General features: G+C 35.4%; 1 protein-coding gene across 1 annotated transcript in view; it reads right to left on the bottom strand.

Moving 5' to 3' along the window:
* Nucleotides 1-3,482: 3,482 nt before the first annotated feature.
* Nucleotides 3,483-25,844, bottom strand: part of LOC150091693 (very long chain fatty acid elongase 7-like) — a 58,287-nt gene continuing 35,925 nt past the window's right edge. The window contains exons 6-8 of the mRNA XM_090385222.1: nucleotides 25,698-25,803; nucleotides 8,326-8,462; nucleotides 3,483-3,980 (exon numbers count right to left, since the gene is read on the bottom strand). Of these exons, the coding sequence (XP_090241348.1) occupies nucleotides 3,678-3,980; nucleotides 8,326-8,462; nucleotides 25,698-25,803 (546 nt within the window). The 3' untranslated portion in view covers nucleotides 3,483-3,677. The remainder of the gene's footprint in view (nucleotides 3,981-8,325; nucleotides 8,463-25,697; nucleotides 25,804-25,844) is intronic.

Genomic DNA, 25,844 nt, shown 5'->3' with positions numbered 1-25,844 from the left:
TGAAGGTCGAGAACTTCTACAAGTTATAACAGAGCACTGGAAGATTTCTGAGGGCTCTGCCCGGGATTTTGCAGCCTACGATTTCCCAGATGTTGATGAAGTCGAGAACAGCGGAGCACAGATTAAGGTTCATTGTGAGCTTCCTGGCATACACCGAGTGCTGGGCTAGGGTGCATCTCAGATTTATGCAGAGTTGTGATTTTGATGCTGTGTAGGATAGGTGAGCCCAATTAAGACCCAGAATTCTGGACCTTTGGAACAGGAATGACTCTATAATTAAGTCAAGCGATTGGGACGACTCCCTCTTGTAAAATTCTGTTAAACAACTTCGTCAGCTCATCGCTGATGAAGTAGAAGGAGACCTTAAGTCAAAGGTGGGAATAGAGTCACTTTTTCGTTTTCTTGTTGGACAGGGCGTTCATGGCCTTTATTAGCTTCTCTTCGCCAAGCGTCACGTTAGTGATAGTAGTTATGTAGCGGGCACTGTTCCATGGGAGGTCCGCAGCTGCAATGTCTCTTTTGAAGAACCAGGTTACATGCTCGCACCATTTGGCCAGGTCTAACGATTCTGTTGACCGGATATCCTGCTTCTTGGATATCCTGCTTCTTGATATCCTGCTTCTTGGATTTCTACAAGTTTCTTCTGGATGTTGAGTATGCTGAGTATGATCTTTCTGTGGGTAATCTCTTGAATTGAGTCGTTGCTTTTCCTTAAATTGATGCATTAGAATGCTGGACCACCATGGCTTCGAGTGTGGGCAGATGACGCATACCCTTGACATGGCCACTCTAGCAATGAAAGACAACCATTTCTGAAGCGAAAACGCAGCTTCCTCTAGATTCATTTCACTGAGAGTTCACCAGGGGCAGAGCCTAAAGAGGTCTATTGCCGTTTCAATTTTAAGTACTGTATTTTGGATCATAGACAGCCTTCCTGATCTTTTCAATTGGCTTGGATTGGTTCGGTTGGTTATAGCATTCCTTAAGGGAGGATAAGAAAGCTCCAATTGGCCTGTAGTCGGAGGGAAATGCCGAATTAGAACTGATTACTGCTTCAACACTCCCATGGCTGGAAAAGATTCTCTGTAACGTGGCTTCTCCACGAGAGGGAAGCACATAGATGCAGTGGATGTCGAGATTCGACAGATCGGCAATTAATCAAGAAGCTTTGATGCAGCTGGCAGGGGCAGGTTGATGTCTCTGAGAATTATCACTCTCTTGTTGCACATGATAGAGGTCAGAAGCCAGACAGACAAATTAATAATGAATTGATCTGCAACGGGTGGGGCTAAGTAAACTGCACATACTAACAACTGGAATTCGCTGACTAGACACCAGCCCAGAACAGCATCAAAATCGCTACCAGGGTATGCCCAAGACTTGATAAGAGGGAGCCGTTGTCTTTGGCAGAGTAAGACTCCACCTCTTTTCCTATCTTTCCTGTTCGCCAGAATAGACTGATATCCAAGGTTGGTGGTTAATGACGTTATATATCCATGTCGTCACGAAGGCTGACTTCAAAAAGGATAACAAAGTCGTAATCCGCACTTAGAAGCGTATCCGTCAGAGCACTGAGCTTGTTTTTCAGGCTCCGGATGTTCTGCATGAAGATTCACATGTTTATCATTGGCGGATTTGATGTAGATTAGGTTTCTAGGATTCCTTTCCTTGAGGAGGGTGGCTGATGGGAGGTGGATACCTCTTGAGCGGGGTGCGCAACTAGGACTCGACCAACTAGTAATGTGCACTTGTATCTGGCTATCAGACTTGACGAGATTACAGGATTTAGTCATCGTGGTGGCTGCTCTTCTTTCATCAGGTTGAAGGGGAGAATCTGGTTCGCTGCCTAGCTACGCAGAGAGATGCGCACTGCTCTCCTCTGGTCTCGAGATATCATGTGCCACTGGTTGCTCATTGCGGTCGCCGAACGATGGCATCACCAGGAGACCTGTGGGCCAAATAGCTGCGTTCAGGTACCTTTCCCTATTGGAAACTTTGATCTTGATCCGGAAAGAGGCATAAGCTCGATGCCTGGTGTGGACCTTGATGGGGGTACCGGGTATGTCGAGCTGCTCGACATATTTTAATAAGCATAAATGCTTATTAAAACCGCAAATTCGATAAAAACAAAAACAAACTAAACAAACTGTTGGCCTGGGCCAACAGTTTCTTTCGTCAAACTGTTGGCCCAGGCCAACAGTGGCAAACATTGGACAATTGAAGAGTGGTAAAGCCTACTGTGGACATATGAATCCAAATTTGAAAATTTTGGATACAATCGTAGAGTTTATGTGAGACGATCAACTGAATCAAAAAATAGTTCCACATTGTTCAGTGCGTGCACTGAATCTTAAATGTTTACAGTATAATTTGTCTAGTACAGTAGTTGCTAATGACGTCTACTGATAACATTTGATATTTAGTTATAATTTGCATATCTAATTGATTAGCGAATTCAAGGATAAAGCACTACCAAGTGTTTTAAACTGTTACTTTTTTCATATTTAATTTTTCTTTGAATTCCTTAATAAATCTTTCAGATAATCTTTGCAATTCTAAAATGAATTCCAAGTTTAACTTATTTGCATGTTTTTAAATAAACTCATTAGAGATGGAGTCATATTTAGATATTAGATTACAGTCAATCTTTTCATGAAATTTTTCTATAAAGCTTTATGACAATTTTTGTTCTTTAGAAATAATATTCCAATTGAGATAATACTTAAATCGCCTATCTGACTGTTCAGAGAGAAGAGAATCTCTAGATACTTCATCCTATTTTACAGTGTTAGGTTTAATTAATTTCAACCTTCAACCTTTTAATAACCTTTGAAGCCTCGCTTTGTTTTCTCACTTAATTTGTTCATCAGTTGTTTACCTTTATCTGTAGCCACATCTTTAACCATTTCAAAGTCCTTCCTTACCAAGCATTATTAATCCTTTAATTGTACCAAATATAACACCACTTCCAGTAATACGTTTCTAGATTCTAGAATGAGCTTTGTAATATCATTGTTTGTTTTTGTTAAGAATCATTTTTTAATTATATTTATTTAAAATCAGGTTAAATTTCTTAATCAGCTCATATAATACATAAGATATATCTTCTTAATTTAAGTTAATTGATCTTCCATATTAAATATTATTTTATTGAGAGGAAAATATACTGGTGGGTTAGGTTCTTCTATTATAGCAGCAAATGGATAGCTTGGATAGAAAATGGGACTTGATAACCACTTTCTACAAGTACGCATTGTGTATTGGCACAGAATTACAAGTAAACTTGAACGTCATTAGTCTGGCAACTTGAGGTAATGCAGATTTCCAGACTTTGAGAAGCTCCAAAGACCATAAGAGCTCACATATCATAGGTTACGTGAGGGATTTTTAGTTTTCTCCACGTACCTTTATTTTATATTTAAGAAAACAACAAATATATTAGTGCTCGTTTTTTTATTATCATATACAGAACTACAGTTTATTTACTATGCATAAAATGTTCTTTGATAGCTTCTTATTTTACTAAATTTTCATATTCCCTAGTTACATAGTATGCTGCTGACTGAAGATTTTAAAACAAAAATCCATGAATGACTGTGAAATATTAGCGCTTGGAATGTTAAAAGTTTCTGTCCTGAGAATTCCCTATCTCTGTCCTGCCGCAGCCTATGTTTTACTTAACTAGTGCGCATTTTGCCCCTTTTGCGAACTTCTGAATATGCGTTTCCCAAATCATTTCCATATTGAGGCATAGTCTCATTGGCGAGTTGGTCACCAGCTCCCATGCACGCCATAGCTACAGACTTCGTGATAGCCGATATGTTTCCTTTTTTCTGGTAGGTCTGAATGTAAAAGTTCACGAAGAGTAGAAAGAAGACTCCATCTACAAGAACGTGCATTAGGGAGAATATCACAGGATAACCACAGGTCTGGAATAAAAGCAACTGAAGATGGTATGCACCGATGAGAAATAGTTGAACCTGAAATATAATAGAAATCTTTATTGCAATAATAATAATAATGGTAATACAATGGATACATTGCAATAAGCCCTTCACGGCCACAAGGCCAGGGGTTAACAGTGATATTACAATATGTAAGAAAGGAAATTAATAAATTAAATATAAAATACATATATGAACGAATCAAAAGTAAATGGAGCTCAACACTCAAAGTATAACACAATTATAAACATCACAATGAACAAATAATATACAGGTGGAAAATTACAAGGCTCGTTGGTAAGCCATCTTCATGTCGCATTTCTGGATTGCGGCGTTAAGGCGAGCTTCAAGGAGCAGAATCAGGGACGGGGAAGTACAATTTAAGGATGCGGCGCCTATACTCCTTATCACTAGAAAACTTATTAAGGTCAGCATCCAAAGACTGGGCACATGGAAGTAGCTGATATGGCAGAAACCTATCGGATAGGTGGAGACGGCTGAGATGTGGGCATAGAGCTGGAGTCGCTCTGAGGGAAGGCTGAGGGACTCTCCAAGAGCACAGGTCCCAGAATGATGGTGCCGAGATCTTTCCAGTAATCATTTTTACAGTTGTGGTAAGGCATTTCACCTTAATCAGCGTGGGAAGCCTGTGAATTTTTATCAAACTGGCCATTTCAGTTGTCCTTAACTGTGGAGGAAGTTTATGTTTGTTTATGACCCATTTTAAGAGCCAAAACTCAGTAGAAAAGAGTGGTCGAATTGTGCTAGGGGCGGCAGATGCCCATACTTCTGCAGCATATAGAAGCGGAGAGTATACCGTACTTTTTATATATCTTCTGGTGATCGTTACTTCATTAATGTAATGCAAATGCTGTTTGGCCATCCATCGGAGTCGAGCTGCCTGGGTGAGCAGCTTTTCCATGTGGTTACCAAAGCAGAGCTTAGGATCAAAAAAAACCGCCAAATCAGTATGTTTCTTGACGATGGGAATAGGGGAATTGCATAGTATTGGCTGAATATAGGAAGGCGTTTTCTTTAACGAGAATATCATAAATTCAGACTTTTCTGGATTTATTTTTAGTCCAAACTGGTTGAGGTAGTTTGCAAATTCCAGAAGTATATTGTTAATTGATGCTGTTATCACAAGAAGATCATCATGTGGAGAAATCAGTGTGAGGAGCTTCATATCATCAGCATAGCATAGAGTATCATGCCTGGACTCAACAAGCGGCGAGATGAGCGCTGTAAATAAGAGGCCGGATAAGACACCACCCTGTGGCACGCCTGAAGAGACACATCGCTCGTATGTTTGGCCGTGGACAGTAAGCCGGATTATTCTATTTTGAAGGAGTGAGGTGAGGAACTGTAGGGTGTCTCCCTTGATTTGATAATGGTCTGAAAGTAGCTTCAGCATTGCAGGAACATTTATTGAGTCAAATGCTGCTTCGAGGTCTACATAAGTGACTGCAAGCTCTGCATGAGATTCAAACGCAGAGAGGATAGAGCTGGTGGTAGCTAAGAGATTAGTCACAGTGGATCTATGAGGAAGAGAGTAGTGGATTTGATGAGGCTGATGTGGAAGAAGTTGTTTAGTTAAAATGGGGAGAAGTATCTTCTCTAGGAGTTTTAGAAGACTTGAGGCATTGGAGATTGGCCGGTAGTGCTTAAGAAGAGTAGGTGATTGAATTTTTGGTATAGGCTTCACAAGGTAATACAGATATTACTTTAGGTAGAAGTTTTATCAAAAATATTAACGTAGTTTTTATATTATAGACTAATAGTTAACAGATTTTACTAATAATTGACTCGATTATTTTGAAAAGGGCACTAATCACAAAAACTGATTTCTTTTAGCAATTGAAAAACATTTCTTTTTCGTCTACGAGCTTAAGACTTTTGCCATTAAAAAAAAACAAAACAAAAACACGAATTGTCTGTTGAGTGTTCATTATACGTAAGGTTGTGATTTCTCCAGCTAATGATGTTAATCAGAAAGTATTTGTGATCATACCATTCGAAGAATTCTTTTGTTTTAACACCTTTTTCTACATTGGATATAATCACCATCCTCCGCACACCTGGTGGAAAAGGCTAGGTTCGAATCCCGTTAATAACTTAAGGAATTCTATGAATTAATTTCGCTACATGAATGAATTAGTCGGGGTCAGGCGATGGCCAGGTTTTTTTCTCCTGGAAACTCGGGCTTTTCTTCCAGCAAGCAGGAAAATCGACTACAGAATACTCGCAGTTTACAGACACAAATATACCTCACAGCCTTGGTTGGTTTCCCAATTAACGTACACACAGGCACACATCACTAAACACAACACCTGCTGCCAATATTCAAACATGCAGTTCTTTTACATTTAAGACGAAACCTTAGGTCCTTAGAAAACCTTTAATTTATTATTCAACTGAGAGCGAGTTCTTTATGAAAAATTTTGGTCGCCATCATTTCTAATCGATGTTGAAATTAGAAGAATGCAATGCAGATATAAGTTTTGCGAGTGAATTTTCCCCGAGCAACAAGGCTATTACATTCATCAGGGATGTAGATTCTCCCTCGTGGATATCGCAGTTGATAGAGTAGCCGTCCTCCTCGACCAGGGTGGAAAAGAACTGAGTCTTTTTCACCTTAGTCGAGGAGGACGAGTCCCGTCGATGATGTGAGGAATGTTTATAGGTCTTTTGTTCTTACAACGTGGCTGAGGTCGGTCTCAGGAGGCGAGGGTATCATGGGTTTTTTCCTTGGAAATTTAAATTCTGACAATGTGACGCACTTTATATTTTTGTTATCTCAAAATCTCTACTACAGAGTAAAAAGAAGTCCCCGTATAGGGAAGTAATGATAGATTTTCTAAAATTTTATTTGGTTTGGAATCCTCCAAGTAGCCCTTCAACAAAGAATACACTTCACTGGTGCCTTTCTCCAGAATATTCTCATAAGGGAAAGTCTGATTTTCAGTTTTTGAAGTTACGAGCAGCAAAAAAAAAAGATAAACTCACAGCCTGTTTTTGAACTAGAATTTGAAGTAAAGGAAGATTCTGCATGAAGGCGATTGAATTTCCTTGATTGATTGAAGTCGCTTTAGTTAAAATCCCTACATCGTTTTTTTCAACATTTCTTTATAATATCCTTGATTTTCTTGTAAAACGCTTGCTACCTATTGGAAAGTACCATGAATACTTCGTAGGATGCAATGGTAGACATATAGATTCAAAGATCCTCAGTTCTCTTTGCTTTTATTCAAAGCAACTGTACTCCCTATACTAGAGTTTTCTACTCCTATATGGAACCGCACTATACATATTTGATACAGCAAATTGAATCACTACAAACGAAATATATCCACTATCTTTCCAGACATAATCCAATGTTTTACTACTGAATTTTGTACCCAATTCTCTGCTCTTATTTCAAACTTCAATCTTTGGAAACTCAGAGAACTGTTCTCGATCTAAAACTGTTGTACCATATCTTCACTGGTTCAACCTACTTGCCTGATTTTTTATACCATATTGATCTTCACATTACAGCAGTGACTACAAGACAGAAGACAACATTTCACATCAGTAACTCTAGGTTAGAGTTATCCAAGAACACGTTCTTTAAAAGAAATATGGCTGTTATGAACAAGTATGATCTGGATACGGCTGAGGACAGGAAACAGTTTCACAGAACTATATGGAGCAAGTTGATTGATTGATTGATTGATTGATTGATTAGGTGAAAGTTATGATTAAATAGCATGCAATCTTTTATTTATTTACATGTTAATGTACAATCTTTGTATCTTCATGAATTTTCTGTTCTGTTATACACTTTAACTGGGAGTACGCCTGTTGTGTATATTATTATGTTAATAATAAATAAATGCTACTCATGGTACCAAACTCTTAGCAGGCATCGTTAATTCTGTAATTGTTCATATAAAACGAACAAACACTAATCATTTTCAAACAAAACGGATTAAATAGGGGATATTCAAATTTATTTAACAATAAGAAACCAAAATTAATGAAAAAAAAAATTTTTTTTAAGGATTTTATAGAAGTAAAATACTTACGATCACAACGCCAAAAATCACTCTTACTACTATTCTAAATCTCACTCCATGCTACCCTCGCTGAGACCGACTAACTTGGCCACGCTGTGAAAAAGGCAAATAAAAATTCCTCTCGTCATCAATAATGGAACTCGAACTCAGGTCTTTTTGACGGATGGTGCGGGGTAGCGATTCTACCAACTGTACTACCCACAAGGGCATTACATTTGTCGAAAACACTTTGCTCTTTCGTTACTCTTCCATATGCCTTTGCACTGTGTGTGTGTGTGCTAGTGTTATTACTTTAACCGTGAACTCTTCTTTAAATTACTTACCATTTGAATGACTGTCAGGTATTTCTTCCACCAAAGATACTTCTTCGTATCTGGACCCAGTATTGCCAGAGCATAATAGAAATACATTACCGTATGTACAAATGAGTTGACCAATGCGACCATCATAGAACTACCACCTGTAATAAGATTAAAATGACATAATGTGGCGATCTTTATCTTAAAACTGCAAGTAGCAAAGTTATATTCTAAATAAGGGCAAGTATCAATGACTTCTTGTTTTGTAATGGTAACAATAGTATTTAGATTTTATATAATTAATTTTCTCTTCTGATTTTCTGATTGATGGGAAGATCAGATGAGACAGCATTAAAACGAAATAGATTATCAATCATTTTACTTATAGCTTTCAATCAATAAGAGTAAGTTTTAAGCAGTTGTTTCTACGAATGATTGTTTTAATAGGAATTTATTGTTAATATTTTGTTATATTTCTTGTTATGTTCTTTTTAAGTTTGTTTTTAATGTTCATGGTCAACGTTTAGGGTTCAAGATCTGCCTTTCTGTTTTTGGTTCTTACGAGCAGAATAGACCTTACGTTTTTAAACAGTAAAGTTTAAAACCTGGAAGATTTTGACTTATTAAGGTAAGAGCAGGTTTTGAGCGAACTATGTTAAACGTCAGAACCAGTGTTTTGAATAGGCATATTATTTAAGGATGGAACAAGAAGTTTTGTAAAAATATTATTCTCAAATCATTCAATAAGTTTCTCATATTTCGGAGAGTTTTATAATGTCTTTTCTGGAAAAAAAAAAGTGGAATTTAATTTTATTCAGAGCCAGTCTCATTGTGGTCGCTAAGAGTACAATCTGCAGTCCATTTATGGATGGGGAATCAAACGTAGAAAAAGTGAATGTTATATGAAAGTTTCACTCATCCAACGCGTTAGTGAAAATAGCGTGTTAGCGTGTTAGGTTGATTAAAGACGAAGAGATGATAGGCAAACAGGAAATCCCCAATCAATTGACCTCTAGGATCAGAGCAGTTATAATCACCGTCCTTCCCACATCGGGTGAAAAAGACCTGGTTTCGACTTCCGTTAGTGAAATGAGTAACTTTTATGGACACTTTTTTTCTTTTCGTTACACAGCCTGAGGCCGACTACCTCAACCACGGAAAGATAAAAAAAGTCCATAAAAGCTGCTTAATAACGCACGGAACTTTAATACTGGACATCCAGAATATCCCTCCTCTCTGCATGGCAAAAGAGCCCTGTTGATGCGTATATCTCACTACGCTAGAACTGTAAACACTGATCTGGCTCCACCTGCCACGGACGAAAACCAGATGTTTGTGATCGCTGCAGCCATATAGGCTTAGAAGCCACCCATACAACATGGACAATATAAGGCAGGATTAGCAGAGGCATATGATGCCTCTGCTACAACCAGGATGTCTGCTTCAAAATACCCATCCCGAACCAACGGATGTGGGCCACTTCTTTAATCACCAGATATCACTTTATGATAGCTAAACTGCACAGACGGTGATCGGTGGAACATTCACTTTGTGAGTAAGGTGATATAGCAGATTGGTCATATATAATGTACGACCAAGAAGTATCTTCTTAACTAAACTGGCATCACTAGAACTTGGACAAGAATACCTCTTAGTGCGAGACATGAATATCTTCAAGCACTTTCCTATTTTTGCCTAGTAAATAATAAAATTACGATAGTCCAGAGTATGCTAGCAGATGGAGGGTCACTTTGTCACTTTCATAGAAAGCAGTACAACCCTATTCTCCTCAGTTAAAAGAGCACCGCCCCCCCCCCCTAAATAACTTTAAAACGGGATATATCTCATAATTAGAGATAACAAACAGATAGACACAAAAAGAGAAAAAAAAAGAAAAAAATCAACACAAATATGAACGCATCTATCAATATGGCTAAGTAGCAAATGTCTATATCATGCCTAACGACATTATCACTCTGCTAGAGTGAGACACCAACATGCACACCCTTTTGAAGGATAGGATCTGCTGACACCAGGGCCCATTGTGCCCCAAAGCAGGAAAATCTTAACATGGAAAATATGGAAGCTGTGGCTATAACTACTAGGATCACTCTTCAGCTTACTGGATGACTCCTTCGTGATGGCAGTGTATCCAGACAACATCATCATCTATCAATAAGACATACCAGGACCCGCCAGTTGTTAACCGGTGTCAGGAACATGACAAAGCATTCTTCCATCATCCCATAAGCTCCCAAATCACACCATCTCAACCCATTTGAACAAGTTCGGGACCTATAAAAAGAACATTCGATGCTACCACAATTCATATAAAAATGCACGTGCGTTACTGGCCACATTGTGCAACACTTGGGCTGACATCCGACTTCTTATCTTCTTAATCCGTCTAAACAAATAGTTCTGTCGGATTAAGAAGATAAGATTGTAATAATATTTTTATCTGTAAGCTGTAAGATTTTCTTATCTTTAGTAATGTCTACTCCTGTAGGAATTTAAATGAGTTTTGATTGTCGAAGAAACAGGTTTATCAGGAGTCATATTAACAACAAAAGAAGAAAGAATATCTCGTAGTAATGAGTATTAAAAAACAATATGCTTACAATTCTCAATCTGTTCACCAGTACACAAATATGAATCTTCAAGGCCAATGCAGAAACTTGATAGTTAACCGAACCAGTTGATATAAACAAGTGCATTAAAAACTAGTTCACCTTATTTTTATTTGTCAGAGTAATGAAGTTGTTGTAAAGAGGTGCCCACCTTGTTCACCAGTTGCTAAACAGTTCTTGCTAGCATATTAAATTTTTAGTTTAAATGAAATTTTCGACGCCAATTGAAATTCCTGGAAATTAAGCAGCATTTTTTTTTTCTTGATAAGGAAAAACATTCCTCGAAAAGCGATCCAAATTCAGTGGCATTGTTCCAGCCAAGAGTTGTAAGGCAGCAAAATAAACACGCGACATATTCTAAGAATCTATAAATGCTTATGTCTTTGCAGTGATGTAAACCTTGCTTAAAAGTTTTTGATAACTTTGTGGAACCAGCCTAGCATAGGAACAAATCATAGGAATCAAGAAATACCGCGATAGTACAGCGATAAATTTCTCATGTAAAGGCCCCAGTCCAGCTTACGGCAGCACTGAGATGCTAGGTGTGAATGGATATTTAACCGATCATTCAAGGTCAAATTGAATACCAAGGTCATATTAGAATACCAAGGTCATATTAGAATACCAAGATACTTAACCTTCGAACAAAAGGAAGTTGAATGCCGTAAACGTTTATCTGTGGAGATCTGTTGTAGTTTAGTCTATTCTTAAAAATGGCCATCATTTGTTTTGGTCCAATTAACTAAGGTATTTAATAAACAGTTAGCCTGAACTTCCAAAGCAGATCTGTATGAATCGCTGATGAAAATGGTCAAGTCAGCGTAGGCGATAAATTGAGTCTGAGAGAAGGATGACACAGTCATTCATTTAAGAGAATATAATCTCCTATGATGTGGTCACAAAGGATCTTGATACAAAAAACAATTTTAATATATCATATACTTGGATTTCAGGAAAGTGTTTGGTATGATTGCAGATGGAAGATTGCTGTACAAATTGGAGCAATATGGCATTACGGGCAAATTGCTACTATGGATAAAGGGAAAGTCGAATGGGAGAAGACAAAGAGTGGTAATCAATGAACACTGATCTTCGTGGATTTATGTTATTAGTGAAGTCCCCCAGGGTTCAGTGTTGGGCCCATTATTGTTTTCGGTATTTATCAATGATATTAATGAAGATATATCAGGAATAATGTCCAAGTTTGCAGACGATGCGAAGGTTGGCAAGTTTATTAATGATAGTAATCACAGTACGCTACTGCAATAGGATATAGAAAAGTTGGGCTAAGAGGTGGCAAATGAAGTTTAACATTGGCAAATGCAGTGTACAGCAGCAACCCCAGAATAACGTACTACTCAGGGTAGTGGAGAATGAAAAAGACCTGGGGGTAATAATGCAGTCATATATGAAGTTTTCTGAGCAGTGCAGACAGGCGCCCAGAGCAGTTTATCGGGTATTGTCACATATATATATATATATATATATAATATGTTGTATAATATTGAAGTCAATTGAAGCAGACAATACCAAAATGGATTTAAAGAAACGCAAGGGATAAAATAAGGTTAGTAAAGTAAGGTATGATATATATATATATATATATATATATGAAATATGAAAACGAAGAAGTGGAAGGGAAAAAAAAAAAACAAAACAGTACGTGTACCTGAATGCGCCAAGCAGCAAAACAGGATACATGTATATAAATAAGTGTTACAAATGAAAGTAAAATAAAATAAAAATAAATATAGATGGAGAAGTTATTAATCACAAAATGCCAAGCCTAGTTGAAGAGAAAAAAACAGAGAAAGAATGTTAAGAACCTATAAAAAAAAAAAATCATTAAGTAGAATTAAGTCTGAATTAATGCCGAATTAACAGGCTAATCATATGTACAAAAGCTGAAAGGAAAAGAGGGGAGGGTAATAGAGATAAAAATTATAAAATTCAAAATTAAAATTAAAAATTAAAAATTTAAAAAATTATATATATTTTTTAATTAATAAATTAAAAATTAAACATTGGTACAGTATGTAAATTAAATAATAATAATAATAATAATAATAAATAACAAGGTAGCGGTATAGAAAAAAGGAAGCAATGCAAGGTAAGGGAGGGAAAAGAAGTTAAAAATATAGAGGGGAAGATTGTGAGAATAAGAAAAGTGAGAATGTCCCAATCACCCTCGTATTACACTAATAGTTCAACGGACGGAAAAACGAAGAGCAGAAAGTAGAAAGATGTAAAGATAAGGAAAAGAGTTTAAAGGATACTAGGCAAACTGGGTGTGTAAGTACCCAACCTCATAGAGAGGGTCCTCGTTGTGAGAGTGTTGGTAGAAGTGGAAATTAATACCGCTAGCTTGTAGTGTATATTTTGAGTGATTGATATATGAAATATGATATAAAATATGAAAAGGAGAAAAATTAAATACCTGTGATATTTGGCAGAAACAAGTTGAGTGGAATATAATCAAGAAATGAAGAAACAAATATGCGACCATGATTAATAAGGTACAATTATGCGAATATGATTAATAAGAATGGAATGCAAACAGAGGGAGAACTATGACAACGATGGTGGAGTTGCTCAGAAGAGAAAAACTATGGGAGCCCTCTGTGGCCAACATGCAATTTTTCTTGATTTAAGTATTACTCTAAACAGTCCCCCTCTTCGTCATAATTTGGAACTATTCGAAAAGAGAAGCGAATTTAATTTTAATATTATCTATTTAACAAACTGGAACTCGAACATTTCGATTAAGGTTCATAAAAATATAATCTACACACAAATTACCCGTTTGGCTAATATTAGTAGCAATCAATCACTTTTCGCTGGTGCTTTAAATGATCTCTATACCAAACTTCGCAATAATGACATTCCTATTAATTTCTTAAATTTTATTATAAAAAATCTCTCTGATTTCATTAAAGAAAAATTCGGTTTCACCATGTTCCACCTTGATTAGGGTTAATTCGATACCTGTATAGTTGTACAGTTGTACATTTGAATGGTGGTATTTCCACTGCTTGGAAAGTGATCACACATAATGACTTTTATTATGACTTCTATTAGAACGATGTTCGTGTTCTTTCACTTCCTAAGTTTTTCTTTTAATTTTTCGTAATTTAATATTATCGGTAATTATTTATGTCCAATCTTATTTTCTCTATTTTATTTTGACCACAGAGGGCTCCCATAGTTCTTCTCTTCTGAGCAACTCCACCATCGTTGTCATAGTTTTCCCTCTGTTTGCATTCCATTCTTATTAATCATATTCGCATAATTGTACCTTATTAATCATGATCGCATATTTGTTTCTTCATTTCTTTATTATATTCCACTCAACTTGTTTCTGCCAAAGGTAGAGATTCAGAAACGGGTACCCCTTTCAAAATGGCGGCGAGGAGAGGGGGGGGGAAAGCAGTGATTGACGGATTGTGACTCCGCCCACTCACTGCGTTCCCCCTCCTCTCCTCGCCCGATGGATTTCAACTGACACGCGGACGGCACTTGGCACAGCAACAAATATGGCGGCTGAAAACAAATGATAAATCCAATAAATTTAAAAGTTCAAGTTACCAAAATGCACGTTTTTTCGCGATAATAAAATGTCACGTGATATTTAAATAAGTCGCATATAGCTGAAAAGGGGAGAAGGAAATTTAAAAGGAAATTTCGCGAAAGAAAAGGAACGGCAAATCAACAAAATTTAAAAATAAAACAAAAAGTTACGCGAAATGCAATCACTTGATTCTTCTCGCCCATACATAACTAGACTATTTCGCGAGCATTAACAACGAACTGAGACGAAGAAATACCACTTGAAAACTGAAAATCTATATTATATATCTATAAGTATATTATTTCATTTCCTACTTTTAGCGTTCGGCAAAAACTATTAATTCACTCGAAAACAGCAAAAATGTACGATCATAATATCAATTTAGGAATTATTACTTCGGTAAAACGGCGCTCGAAACTTTGAAGACGAAACGCGCTAGGGCATTAGTTCAAAATTAGCTCTCTGTAAAAAGAAATTCGCGCGCTCTACATCAAGAAACACCAATCTCATTTTCCTTTCACACCGAAAACATTTGTACTCACACGCAATCAAATTTATTTTGATTGCGTGTGAGTACAAATGTTTTCAGTGTGAAAGGAAAATGAGAGGTTGAACGGAGAGAAACAAAGAAAAAAATCTGTGAAAAAGGAGATTACACAGCAACAAAACCTGTGAAAAAGGAGATTAACAGGACACCCGCACAACTGAAATACTGTCTAAAAATGACCGCCGGAGCCTGGAAATGGCGCAATAGTAATCAGCCAATCACATTGTGATTGGCTAATTACTATTACTAATATGGCTTCGAGCGCCGTTTTGCCGAACTAATAATTCCTAAATTGATATTATGATCGTACATTTTTGCTGTTTTCGAGTGAATTAATAGTTTTTGCTGAACGCTAAAAGTAGGAAATTAAATAATATACTTCTGTTTATGTATATTGAGAGTTTCAATTTTGTAAATTGAGTAGAAATTATTAGTTTCTCTCAGTGGGGGGGGGGGCAATTTTCAAGTGAGATTATTATTATTAACTATATGGTGCAAGGAAGCCTGAGGCTTATGCTGCACCAGCCAAAAAAAAAAAAAAAATTCCCCAGTTACCCTAAGAGAGAGAGAGGGAGAAAAGTAAAAGGGAATCACCAAGAAAGGGAAGAATGCCGATATCCAGCTCAGGACTCTGGGTTTGTTCTTTTGCTTACATAATCCTCCTACCCCAATGAGCAGGCTAGTCATCAGTGGTAGCAGCTGTTCTGTTAGCTAGCAGAACATGTATTCTAACTCTTCCCACAGTTTATAATGTAATGTATTCAAATCCATGTTTCCACAGGGCCAAAATGAAGACTTGATAAACTCAGAAGCATTTACTTTGAACTATTGGTACAACATTATGCAAGGAAGATATGTCTTGATTAAGTGAAAATCCTCATTCTGCATTATGGAAGTTTACAAGGTGTTTAATACCACTAATATGTGTGCATTACCAGTATACATTATGAATTTAAAACCACTAATGTATGCATTAGTGGTATAAAGTACCCAAATTAGATTTTCCAACTCTCCTAACTGCCCCTTTTCATTAAAGACGATTACCGTGTAATATGATCAAAATGCCTGAAATCAGTGTTTTCAGATCATTGTAACAAACCACTAACTGTATGAGATAGAAAATTGTAAAAGGATATATTACTAGACCTTCAAGTGCAAAGCAGCTGTTAATAGTATATAAATAACTAAATTAGTGAAAAGAAGATAGTGTGAAAAAAAGTATAATGTGTCTTCATATCAGTTACCAAGTGCAACTGAAATAAAATATTATAAATTAATAAAAGCAAACAGCATAAAGCAATACAAACATACAGTGTAAAAAGTAATATGAAACAGATCCACTATACTAGTATTAATGTGTAAAGATAAGGATGGAAAAAATCTTGTAGCAAGCAAATATCTGAGTCAAACTTGGGCAGGTCAAAAACATTAATACCAGTGTCTCAAAATAAGTTAAAATATATAATCTTTGCAGGAACTGCAGTTATGCTTTTCATTTGGAATATAGCATTTTAATGTTCAACAGATATTTTCAAATGTTTTGAAAGTAGTCACAATGTTATGAAATAAAAAACTAATAATAAACATTGGTTGTATATATAATGCCATGTTATAAAGTTGGAGAATAAAAAGGACAGCAGCAAAAAAGTAATGAAGCTGAATTTTAAAAAATACCTAATGTGAGTACGTATTGCTCCAGAGAGGGTGCTGGAAAAGCACAGAAGTGTGACCTTGTCAATCCCACAATCCAGACCAGTTAGCCTTACATTGTTTTTTTGTATGAACGTCCTCTGTGCATTGTGTCTAACATCATCAGAAACCAAAGAATCAACATCAAGTTTTTTGTAAAGCTGGAGAAGAGTCCCACTGAAACACATGAAACTTTACAAACAGCTTATGGTGATGAAGCTCTATCCTGAGAAAAAATCCCTAGAGTCCCAAATTGGTGGAATGTGTACAATTTATTAGCAAGTGACTGCTGAGTAACATTGAACAAGCAAGTAATGCTAACAAATTATTTAAACCACTGTAACAAATGTATTTAGTTCCCTGGGGAGGAAGATGAGTAAGAAAATATTTCCTTATTCAAATTTTGCATTATTTGAATTCAATCATTACTATTTTTGCCATACTGTGTATAACCATGAAATACTCAAGCACAAAAATTAAGATATGCAGTTTCCTGCATAAAAATAAATACTAACAAGATGAATTATTCAGGCAAGTTGTAAAAGTGTAAATGCCCAACTTCAATTTGTAAAGAAAAGAAAATTATTATAATTAATAAAGAAAATTGTGAAAAAGTGGTAAACAAGTACATGCAAAATGAGGTAAAAACATTTCAGTATCCTTAGATAACTAATAATTTCAAAGTAAGAAGGTAAGAAAATTCAAAATAAAAATGTAAGAAACAGTATTGAAGGTTACTACATACAGGTTTGAAAACCTCATTTTAGGAAGGATGTAGATCCAGAAAGGGTGCAGAGAAGCACAACAAGGTTTGTTGTGCATGGAAACAAAAGAAAAGTAAAAAAGGTACACCTATCGAGAGAGACTGGGTTTCCTTAAATTGAAGTCTGAAAACTAGTCATCTGTGTGGTGACCTAGTTGAACACTAAGCAGTTAACTAAAATAAATGTTAACATCATCTTTTCACTTTCTCAGATGACACACAAAAGGGAACAAACATTTAAATTGGAAAAGGATGGTTGTAGATTACATATGCTGAAATTTGCATTCAGCTAAAGTGTAACCAATACTTAGAATAAACAACTGGAATTGGTTTGAGGGTAGGAACTGTGCAAAGTAAGGATTTTAAGCTCCTGGGAATGGATAAGTTTTTCTGGAAAATTTTATCATTTTTTTTTTTTTTTTTTTTTTTTTGGACTTAAGTAACATATTAAATTGTTCAATAAATAGTTTAATAGTCTTACTCACATGTGTTAGCTTATTTTCAAATTTAGCTAGAAATTTTCAACTTAATCTATCGGTGATTTGGTGTGAATATTGTAGCACATAACTAATGTAGTGCATGGTAGTTAGATTATAGGGTTTTAATTTTGATAGATAAGTAACTAGAAGGTTCTAATCACATAGGTTGGCATATATTTTTTATTTTTAACTAAGAAATTTTACTTTTAGTAAGGCTATAACTAATTTAAAATGCTACAAATTTAGCAGTATAGCATAACGTATAACATAAACTCAATCGCTTAATATTGCATTTAGGTATATATGATGAGGGATTATATGATGAGAGCCCTGTCGATCAACTCAGCCCTAGAAAGATGGTGCAAGGCTCAAGGGGTTCTGCCCCTTTCAGCCCGGTCTACACCTGTCAACAGAAGAGACCGCCCCCACAGGAACGGGACACAAATAGAAAAGGTGCATTCCACCTAGCAGTGCATTGATAGCTGATGCTATCAATGCACTGCTAGGTGGGTCGGAAAACCTCTAGCTTGGGGGGACACAAGGACCAAAGTAAATGAAAAAAAAAATAAATAATAAATAAATAGTAATAATCACAGAATAAATAAATAATTTTAATCCCACAGTGAAGAGGAAGATGTAAGTCGGGGTGCCAGCAGACAAAGAGTAAGAAAAAAAAAAAAAAAATGGGAAAGTGGTTATCTATCCTGCACAGAGTGAGAAAGTAGAAAAGGTGAGCCAAGGCTGCTCCTAGTTCCAGGGCAGGATCCGGAAACAGTGCAAAACGCAGGTTAGAGAAAAAAAAAATATTAAGCTTAAGTAAATCGAAAAAAAAAAAATAAATAATAAATAAAAATAATTAAAGAATAAATAAATAATTTTAATGCCACACCCTGGCTACATTGAAGAGGAAGATGTAAGTCGGGTGCCAGCAGAGAGAGAATGAAAAAAAAAAAAAAAAAATGGGAGAGTGGTTATCTATCTTGCACAGAGTGAGAAAGAAGAAAAGGGGAGCCAAGGCTGCTCCTAGTTCTACGGTAGGACCCGGAAACAGTGAAGAACGGAGGTTAGAAAAAAAAAAAAGAAAAAAGAACATCAGTAGAAGGAGTGACTTTCAGTTGGCAGTGGAATTGTTAATGATCGGCATTTCCACGTCCACTACGTTTTTAAAGATTAAAACGAAAGAAGAAACAAAATAAAATGAAAGTAAAGAATTAAGTAACTTAAAATTAAATTGTCAAGCATCGGACCGTTCAAAGTCGTTGAAATTTCACCCGACCGATGAGGTGAGTGGTTTTTCTTCGTCTCAGTTCGTTGTTAATGCTCGCGAAATAATGTTTTATTTTTAAATTTTGTTGATTTGCCGTTCCTTTTCTTTCGCGAAATTTCCTTTTAAATTACCTTCTCCCCTTTTCAGCTATATCCGACTTATTCAAATGTCACGTGAAATTTTTGTAACTTGAACTTTTAAATTTATTGGGTTTACCTTAGCGTGCCTCGTATTTCCAGTGCCGTTAGGTACGTGGCACTGGGATGACACGGCTGGCACGCAGTGCGTGCCACCCATACCGGCTGTTTCCGTGTGTTAAGGAGATCATGTGACAATGGTGCGGAGTCAACACGCATCAATCACGGCCGTCTCGCCGCCATTTTGAAAGGGGTACCCGTTTCTGAATCTCTGCCCTGCCAAATATCACAGGTATTTAAATTTTCTTCTTTTCATATTTTATATCATTTCATATATCAATCACTCAAAATATACACTACAAGCTAGCGGTATTAATTTCCATTTCTACTAACACTCTCACAGCCAAGGCCGTCTCTATGAGGTTGGGTACTTACACACTCGGCTTGCCTAGTATCCTTTAACTCTTTTCCTTCTCTTTACATCTTTCTACTTTCTGCTCTTCGTTTTTCCGTCCGTTGAACTATTAGTGTAATACGAGGGTGATTGGGACATTCTCACTTTTCTTATTCTCACAATCTTCCCCTCTATATTTTTAACTTCTTTTCCCTCCCTTACCTTGCATTGCTTCCTTTTTTCTATACCGCTACCTTGTTATTTATTATTATTATTATTATTATTATTATTATTTAATTTACATACTGTACCAATGTTTAATTTTTAATTTTTAAATTTTTATTTTTGAATTTTATAATTTTTATCTCTATTACCCTCCCTCTTTTTCTTTCAGCTTTTGTACATATGATTTGCCTGTTAATTCGGCATTAATTCAGACTTAATTCTACTTAATGATTTTTTTTTATAGGTTCTTAACATTCTCTCTCTCTTTTTTTCTCTTCAACTAGGCTTGGCATTTTGTGATTAATAATTTCTCCATCTATATTTATTTTTATTTTTATTTTATTTTACTTTAATTTGTAAAATAATAAGGGTAATATAAAGAACCATTAGAAATCAATCCAATAATAATACCATCAGGGACGACCTAATTATTATCGCTTTTTACCGACAATCTAGATGACTTCAACTGGGGCCAACCACCCAGAATGAAGGCAAAAAACGACAAGGAGTTCTCTGTTTCTGTAATGATCAATATCTGCTAAGATACATAAAAATTCCGAGATTAAGTAAATTAAGTAATATGAATCTAAACCAATTAAAGATAGTTAAAAAAATTTTTAGAATCAAAAGAAAGATATTATAAATGTAAGCATCGATACTGATCATCGTTGACCCGACAGAGAACGCAATTTAATAATTAAAATAAGAACAAATGCAAAGTATAAGGCATATCTACCGTATCCAGGACATAATGTATCAACTAGTCGTTATGAAATAATAATCCCTCTAGTGAGGTAATATACATGTGGTGATGGATATGGTAAAAATAAAAATAAATAATTAATCAAATTAATTAAAGTTAACGCAACGAGAAACATGCAGATAGTAAGAAGAATAAAAACTAATAGAGTAGGAATAATAGAACCTGAACTCCATAAAGGCGAAAATATAGTAGTACAGATAAGAAATAGTTTCTCCTACATCCTCAGATTACCCTAATAATTTCGGAGAAATAAGAACAAAGAGTGTAGGACAGCTTAAAGACAATACAAGAGAAAAGTTGTAGCTCGAGTATGCCCGGGATCGCAAACCCTTTTCTATAGTAGGACCCTGAGCTGAATTTGATTGTCACCTTAGCGTGAACATAAGTATATACAGTGTGATTATAAAATAAAATAAAATAAATGATACACTATAATTTGTAGGCCGGTGGGTACAAGTTTTCTAAGCCGTAAGACACCAAGAAAGCAAAGCGTATCCTACGTACATAATATACATGGCTCTAAATCCGTAATTATGATAATTATATTGAAGCAATGGGTTCAGAAAATAAATTTTTGAAATTAATTATATTTATCGCCTTCCTGAAGTGGTATTTCAGGTAAGCGATAGGGAAATTATTATTTATCAACTTATTGTACAATGCTATTATGTTTGCTGCGCAGGTTGTGTTTTTATTGCAAATAGAAGCAATCCTCGGGCATTGGGATAAAACGATATTAGCATGCACTGATTTCGATATATTAGATCTCCAGTTTGTAAGGCCGACTACATCGAAATTAAATGCGTCTCTTTTATTATATACGTTTACATCTATATTATTTTGGAATATTTCTATACGAAGATCCAGGTAATTTGCTCTAGTATCAGAACTGTTAGTTTTTTCCAATACAAGTTCTTCTGCATATAATTTGCTGTAATCCTGAACGAAATGCGGACAATTAAATACACATACACATAAATCATGTACGTATCTGAACATAAGTAGGTTATCTTGGAACGTTCTTTCTGTAGAATATAGTTAGAGGTTTGCAATTATGCAGGATGCTGGACTTCACATAGGGGTGCCATTCACTTGAAAGTATAACGATGTTCCGTCATATACATGATTATTAAAGATACATAAATTTATTAGAATATCCAGTAGGTTAAATCAAACTTTATAGCATTTTTATGTTCCAAATATAGTTTTTTGAGAACATCTTTTAAATTGTCGAGATTGATACCAGTGAATAAACGGTTAAAGTCAAATGTTTGCATTTGCTGAATATTGTTATTTTTTATTGCATTTACAATCGGTAAGTTGTTATTTATTATAATAGTTTTATTTACATTATTTAATATAGTTTTAAGTAACTTTTCTACCGTTTTTCCTGGAATTTTAGAATAACTATCTCTACATGATGTTATGAATCTAAATGCAATAGGTGATTTATGAACTTTAGGTATATCAACGGATATTTTAGGTTATTGTACTTTAATTTTTTATGCAATGCTATTAGTTTTTTGATTATTACATTAGGGGAAGATGCTATGTATTTCTTTGTGCTACTGGACTGCAGTTCAATTTTAGTAATTTCTACGTAATATGACTTACATATAACTGTATAATTACAAAGCAGCTTTGTCAACCGGAGTAATTACAAAATGTTTGTGTATTTCTTTGAGCTGCTTATTTATTAATTTTGTATTATTTAGATTATCCGGTCTGAATTTCAATTGATTATATTCGTTAAATATGATATTAACATTGTGAACAGCCACATGTGGAATGCCTCGACCGGTATGATATATTTGTATGCAGATCTCATGCAGTATTTTAATAAATCTAGATATAATAGTTTTTTAAAAGTTGATTTATTAAAAGGTAGATTGGGTGGAACCTTAAAACCGAGTGATAAAATATCTCTAAGCTCGGGATATGGGATTATATCTAAATCTCCGGTTATAATGTGGTTATGGTTAGGATCTACGTATCTAAGAAATGAAGGCTTGTGGCAAACACATATATCCTGTCCAATGTTAATACTGTGAAGGTTTGTAGCTATTATTTTATAGTTACATGATTTAAGACCAAATGGTTTAGCCTATCTAAATCTGATATTAATATGTAAGTTATTAATAGTTCTATGTATATCCAAATTATCCATCATTTTATTTTGAAAATATAAGACAAGGACAGAGTTTTCTGGTTGCTTGTTAATATTCAAAATATTAATTCTGAATTTAACAATGTCTAGTATAATGTGCATAAGGTGACAAGATCCAAACACATAATTATTAGCTTTCCTGTTTAAGGCTTTGATTGCACTAAGTTTAATGCTGTTTAATTATTATGTATTTTACCAATGTTTATAGGATCGGTGTCCCAAATTTTAAATAAATCTATGAAATCCCCTAGCTGTTCTCGGTCGCTCTTAAATGTTTTAGATTTACTATGTTTTCTTTTGCATTTAGATTTATGAAGTTTAGCGATTTGAAACGTATTATAAACACAAATATCTTTCAAATTATTAGTCATGTATTTTTGATTAAATCTGTTATTCAGTCCGTATGGATATAGCGTTTTATATTGTAACACGCTAATTTCTTCTTGAAGTAATCTTTCGTTTGTGTTAATATTGAAATGAAAATATTACCAAAGTTCCGAAGACTTTTAAGCAAGGCTTACATCACTGCAAGGACATATGCATTTATTGATTCTTAGTATGTCGCGTGTTTATTTTGCTGCCTTACAACTCTTGGCTGGAACAATGCCACTGAATTTGGATCGCTTTTCGAGGAATGTTTTTCCTTATCAAGAAAAAAAAATGCTGCTTAATTTCCAGGAATTTCAATTAGCGTCGAAAATTTCATTTAAACTAAAAATTTAATATGCTAGCGAGAACTGTTTAGCAACTGGTGAACAAGGTGGGCACCTCTTTACAACAACTTCATTACTCTGACAAAAATAAGGTGAACTAGTTTTTAATGCACTTGTTTATATCAACTGGTTCGGTTAACTATCAAGTTTCTGCATTGGCCTTGAAGATTCATATTTGTGTACTGGTGAACAGATTGAGAATTGTAAGCATATTGTTTTTTAATACTCATTACTACGAGATATTCTTTCTTCTTTTGTTGTTAATATGACTCCTGATAAACCTGTTTCTTCGACAATCAAAACTCATTTAAATTCCTACAGGAGTAGACATTACTAAAGATAAGAAAATCTTACAGCTTACAGATAAAAATATTATTACAATCTTATCTTCTTAATCCGACAGAACTATTTGTTTAGACGGATTAAGAAGATAAGAAGTCGGATGTCAGCTCAAGTGTTGCACAATGTGGCCAGTAACGCACGTACATTTTTATATGAATGGTGGTAGCATCGAATGTTCTTTTTATAGGCCCCGAACTTGTACAATTGGGTTGAGATCGTGTGAGTTGGGAGTCTATGGGAGGATGAAAGAATTCTTTGTTACGTTCCTGACATCGGTTAACACCTGGCGGGTCCTGTCATGTCTTCTTAATAGATGCTGAAGTTGTCTGGATACACTCTCATCGTGGAGTCATCAAGGAAGCTGAACAGTGATCCTCCTATTTATAGCCACAGCTTCCATAATTTCCATGTTTAGATTTTCCTTCTTTGTGGCACAAAGGGCCCTGATGTCAGCAGATCGTATCCTTCAAAAGGGTTTGCATGTTGGTATCTCATTCAAGCAGAGTTCTAATGTCTGTGGGCGTGATATAGGCATTTGCTATATTGATAGATGCGTTCATATTTGTGCTGTCCATGTTAGGGATTTTTTTTCTCCTTTTGTGTCTATTTGATATCTTTAATTATGAGATATGTCCCGTTTTAAAGCTATTTAGCGGGGTGCTCTTTTAACTGAGGGGAAAGGGGTTGTCCTGCTTTCTATGAAAGTGACAAAGTGACCTTCCATTTGCTGGCATACTCTGGACTATCGTAATTTTATTATTTATTAGGGAAAAATAGTGAAGTGCCTGAAGATATTCATGTCTCGGACTATGAGGTATTCTTGTCCAAGTTCTAGTGATGCCAGTTTAGTTAAGAAGATACTTCTTGGTCGTACATTATATGTGACCAACTTCTATTCCACCTTAGTCAAAAGTAAATGTTCCACCGATCACCGGCTGTGCAGTTTAGCATTTATAAAGTGATGTTTGGTGATTAAAGAAGTGGCCCACCTCCGTTGGTTAGGGATGTGTACTTTGAAGCAGATTTCCTGGCATACCAGAAAGTGTGGCCACACCGGCGAGTTTTAGGCATACCAGGAAGTTTGGTCGTATAGCGCCGTGTATAATATGTCTGTAAATTCCATGTGTCTTTGGTCGAATTTCTATTTGCCGGACGAAAAACTGGAGAAAAACGTTGCCAAAACGTTTATTTCGTGTGAAAAATCATGTCAATACACCTCCCACAGAGTTATTGAAATAACAGAGATTATATCCATCAATTCCAAGAACTGCAGTAATAGTTCTTGGAATTGATGGATATAATTCAGTTATTTCGAGCTGTATATTACTGTTCTTTAGTACTCATAATACCTAAGTGGCTAGCTTCCACAACTCTTCTGAGTATCCCACTTTATCATTCATGTCATTAAATTATCCAGATTTCAAATTTAAAACTTAAATAATCAACTTAGCTAGAGCTAACGATCAGCTTAGCTCTAGCTTCTAGAGAATTAAAATTATTTAAGCTGATTATCCATAATAATAAAATCTTAAATCCTAAAAGAATTATTCACAGTAATAAAATCCTAAAATATCCTACTTCGATTCATTTTATCCATTTTGATTACCCAACGGCCATTTTTTTTTCTCTTTGATTTTACATTTTTATGCATTATAGCCAAAGCAGCCTATGCGCCACAATCCTCCACATTTGTATATACAAGAATATCTTACCTGGAGCATATTTAGAGATGACCCAACCAATCACAAAGGTACCTGTATGATGAACGACATGTAAATGAGAAATTTGTTTGAATTTCTTGTGGAGAACAAGAAATATCTGCAGGAAAGAGATTAAAATCATATTATTATTCTAATAAA

The sequence above is a fragment of the Mastigoproctus giganteus genome, chromosome 1, assembly GCF_048544385.1.
Source record: "Mastigoproctus giganteus isolate SK-2022 chromosome 1, ASM4854438v1, whole genome shotgun sequence".
NCBI classification, from domain to species: domain Eukaryota; kingdom Metazoa; phylum Arthropoda; class Arachnida; order Uropygi; family Thelyphonidae; genus Mastigoproctus; species Mastigoproctus giganteus.
This window is presented reverse-complemented; position numbering and strand designations above follow the sequence as displayed.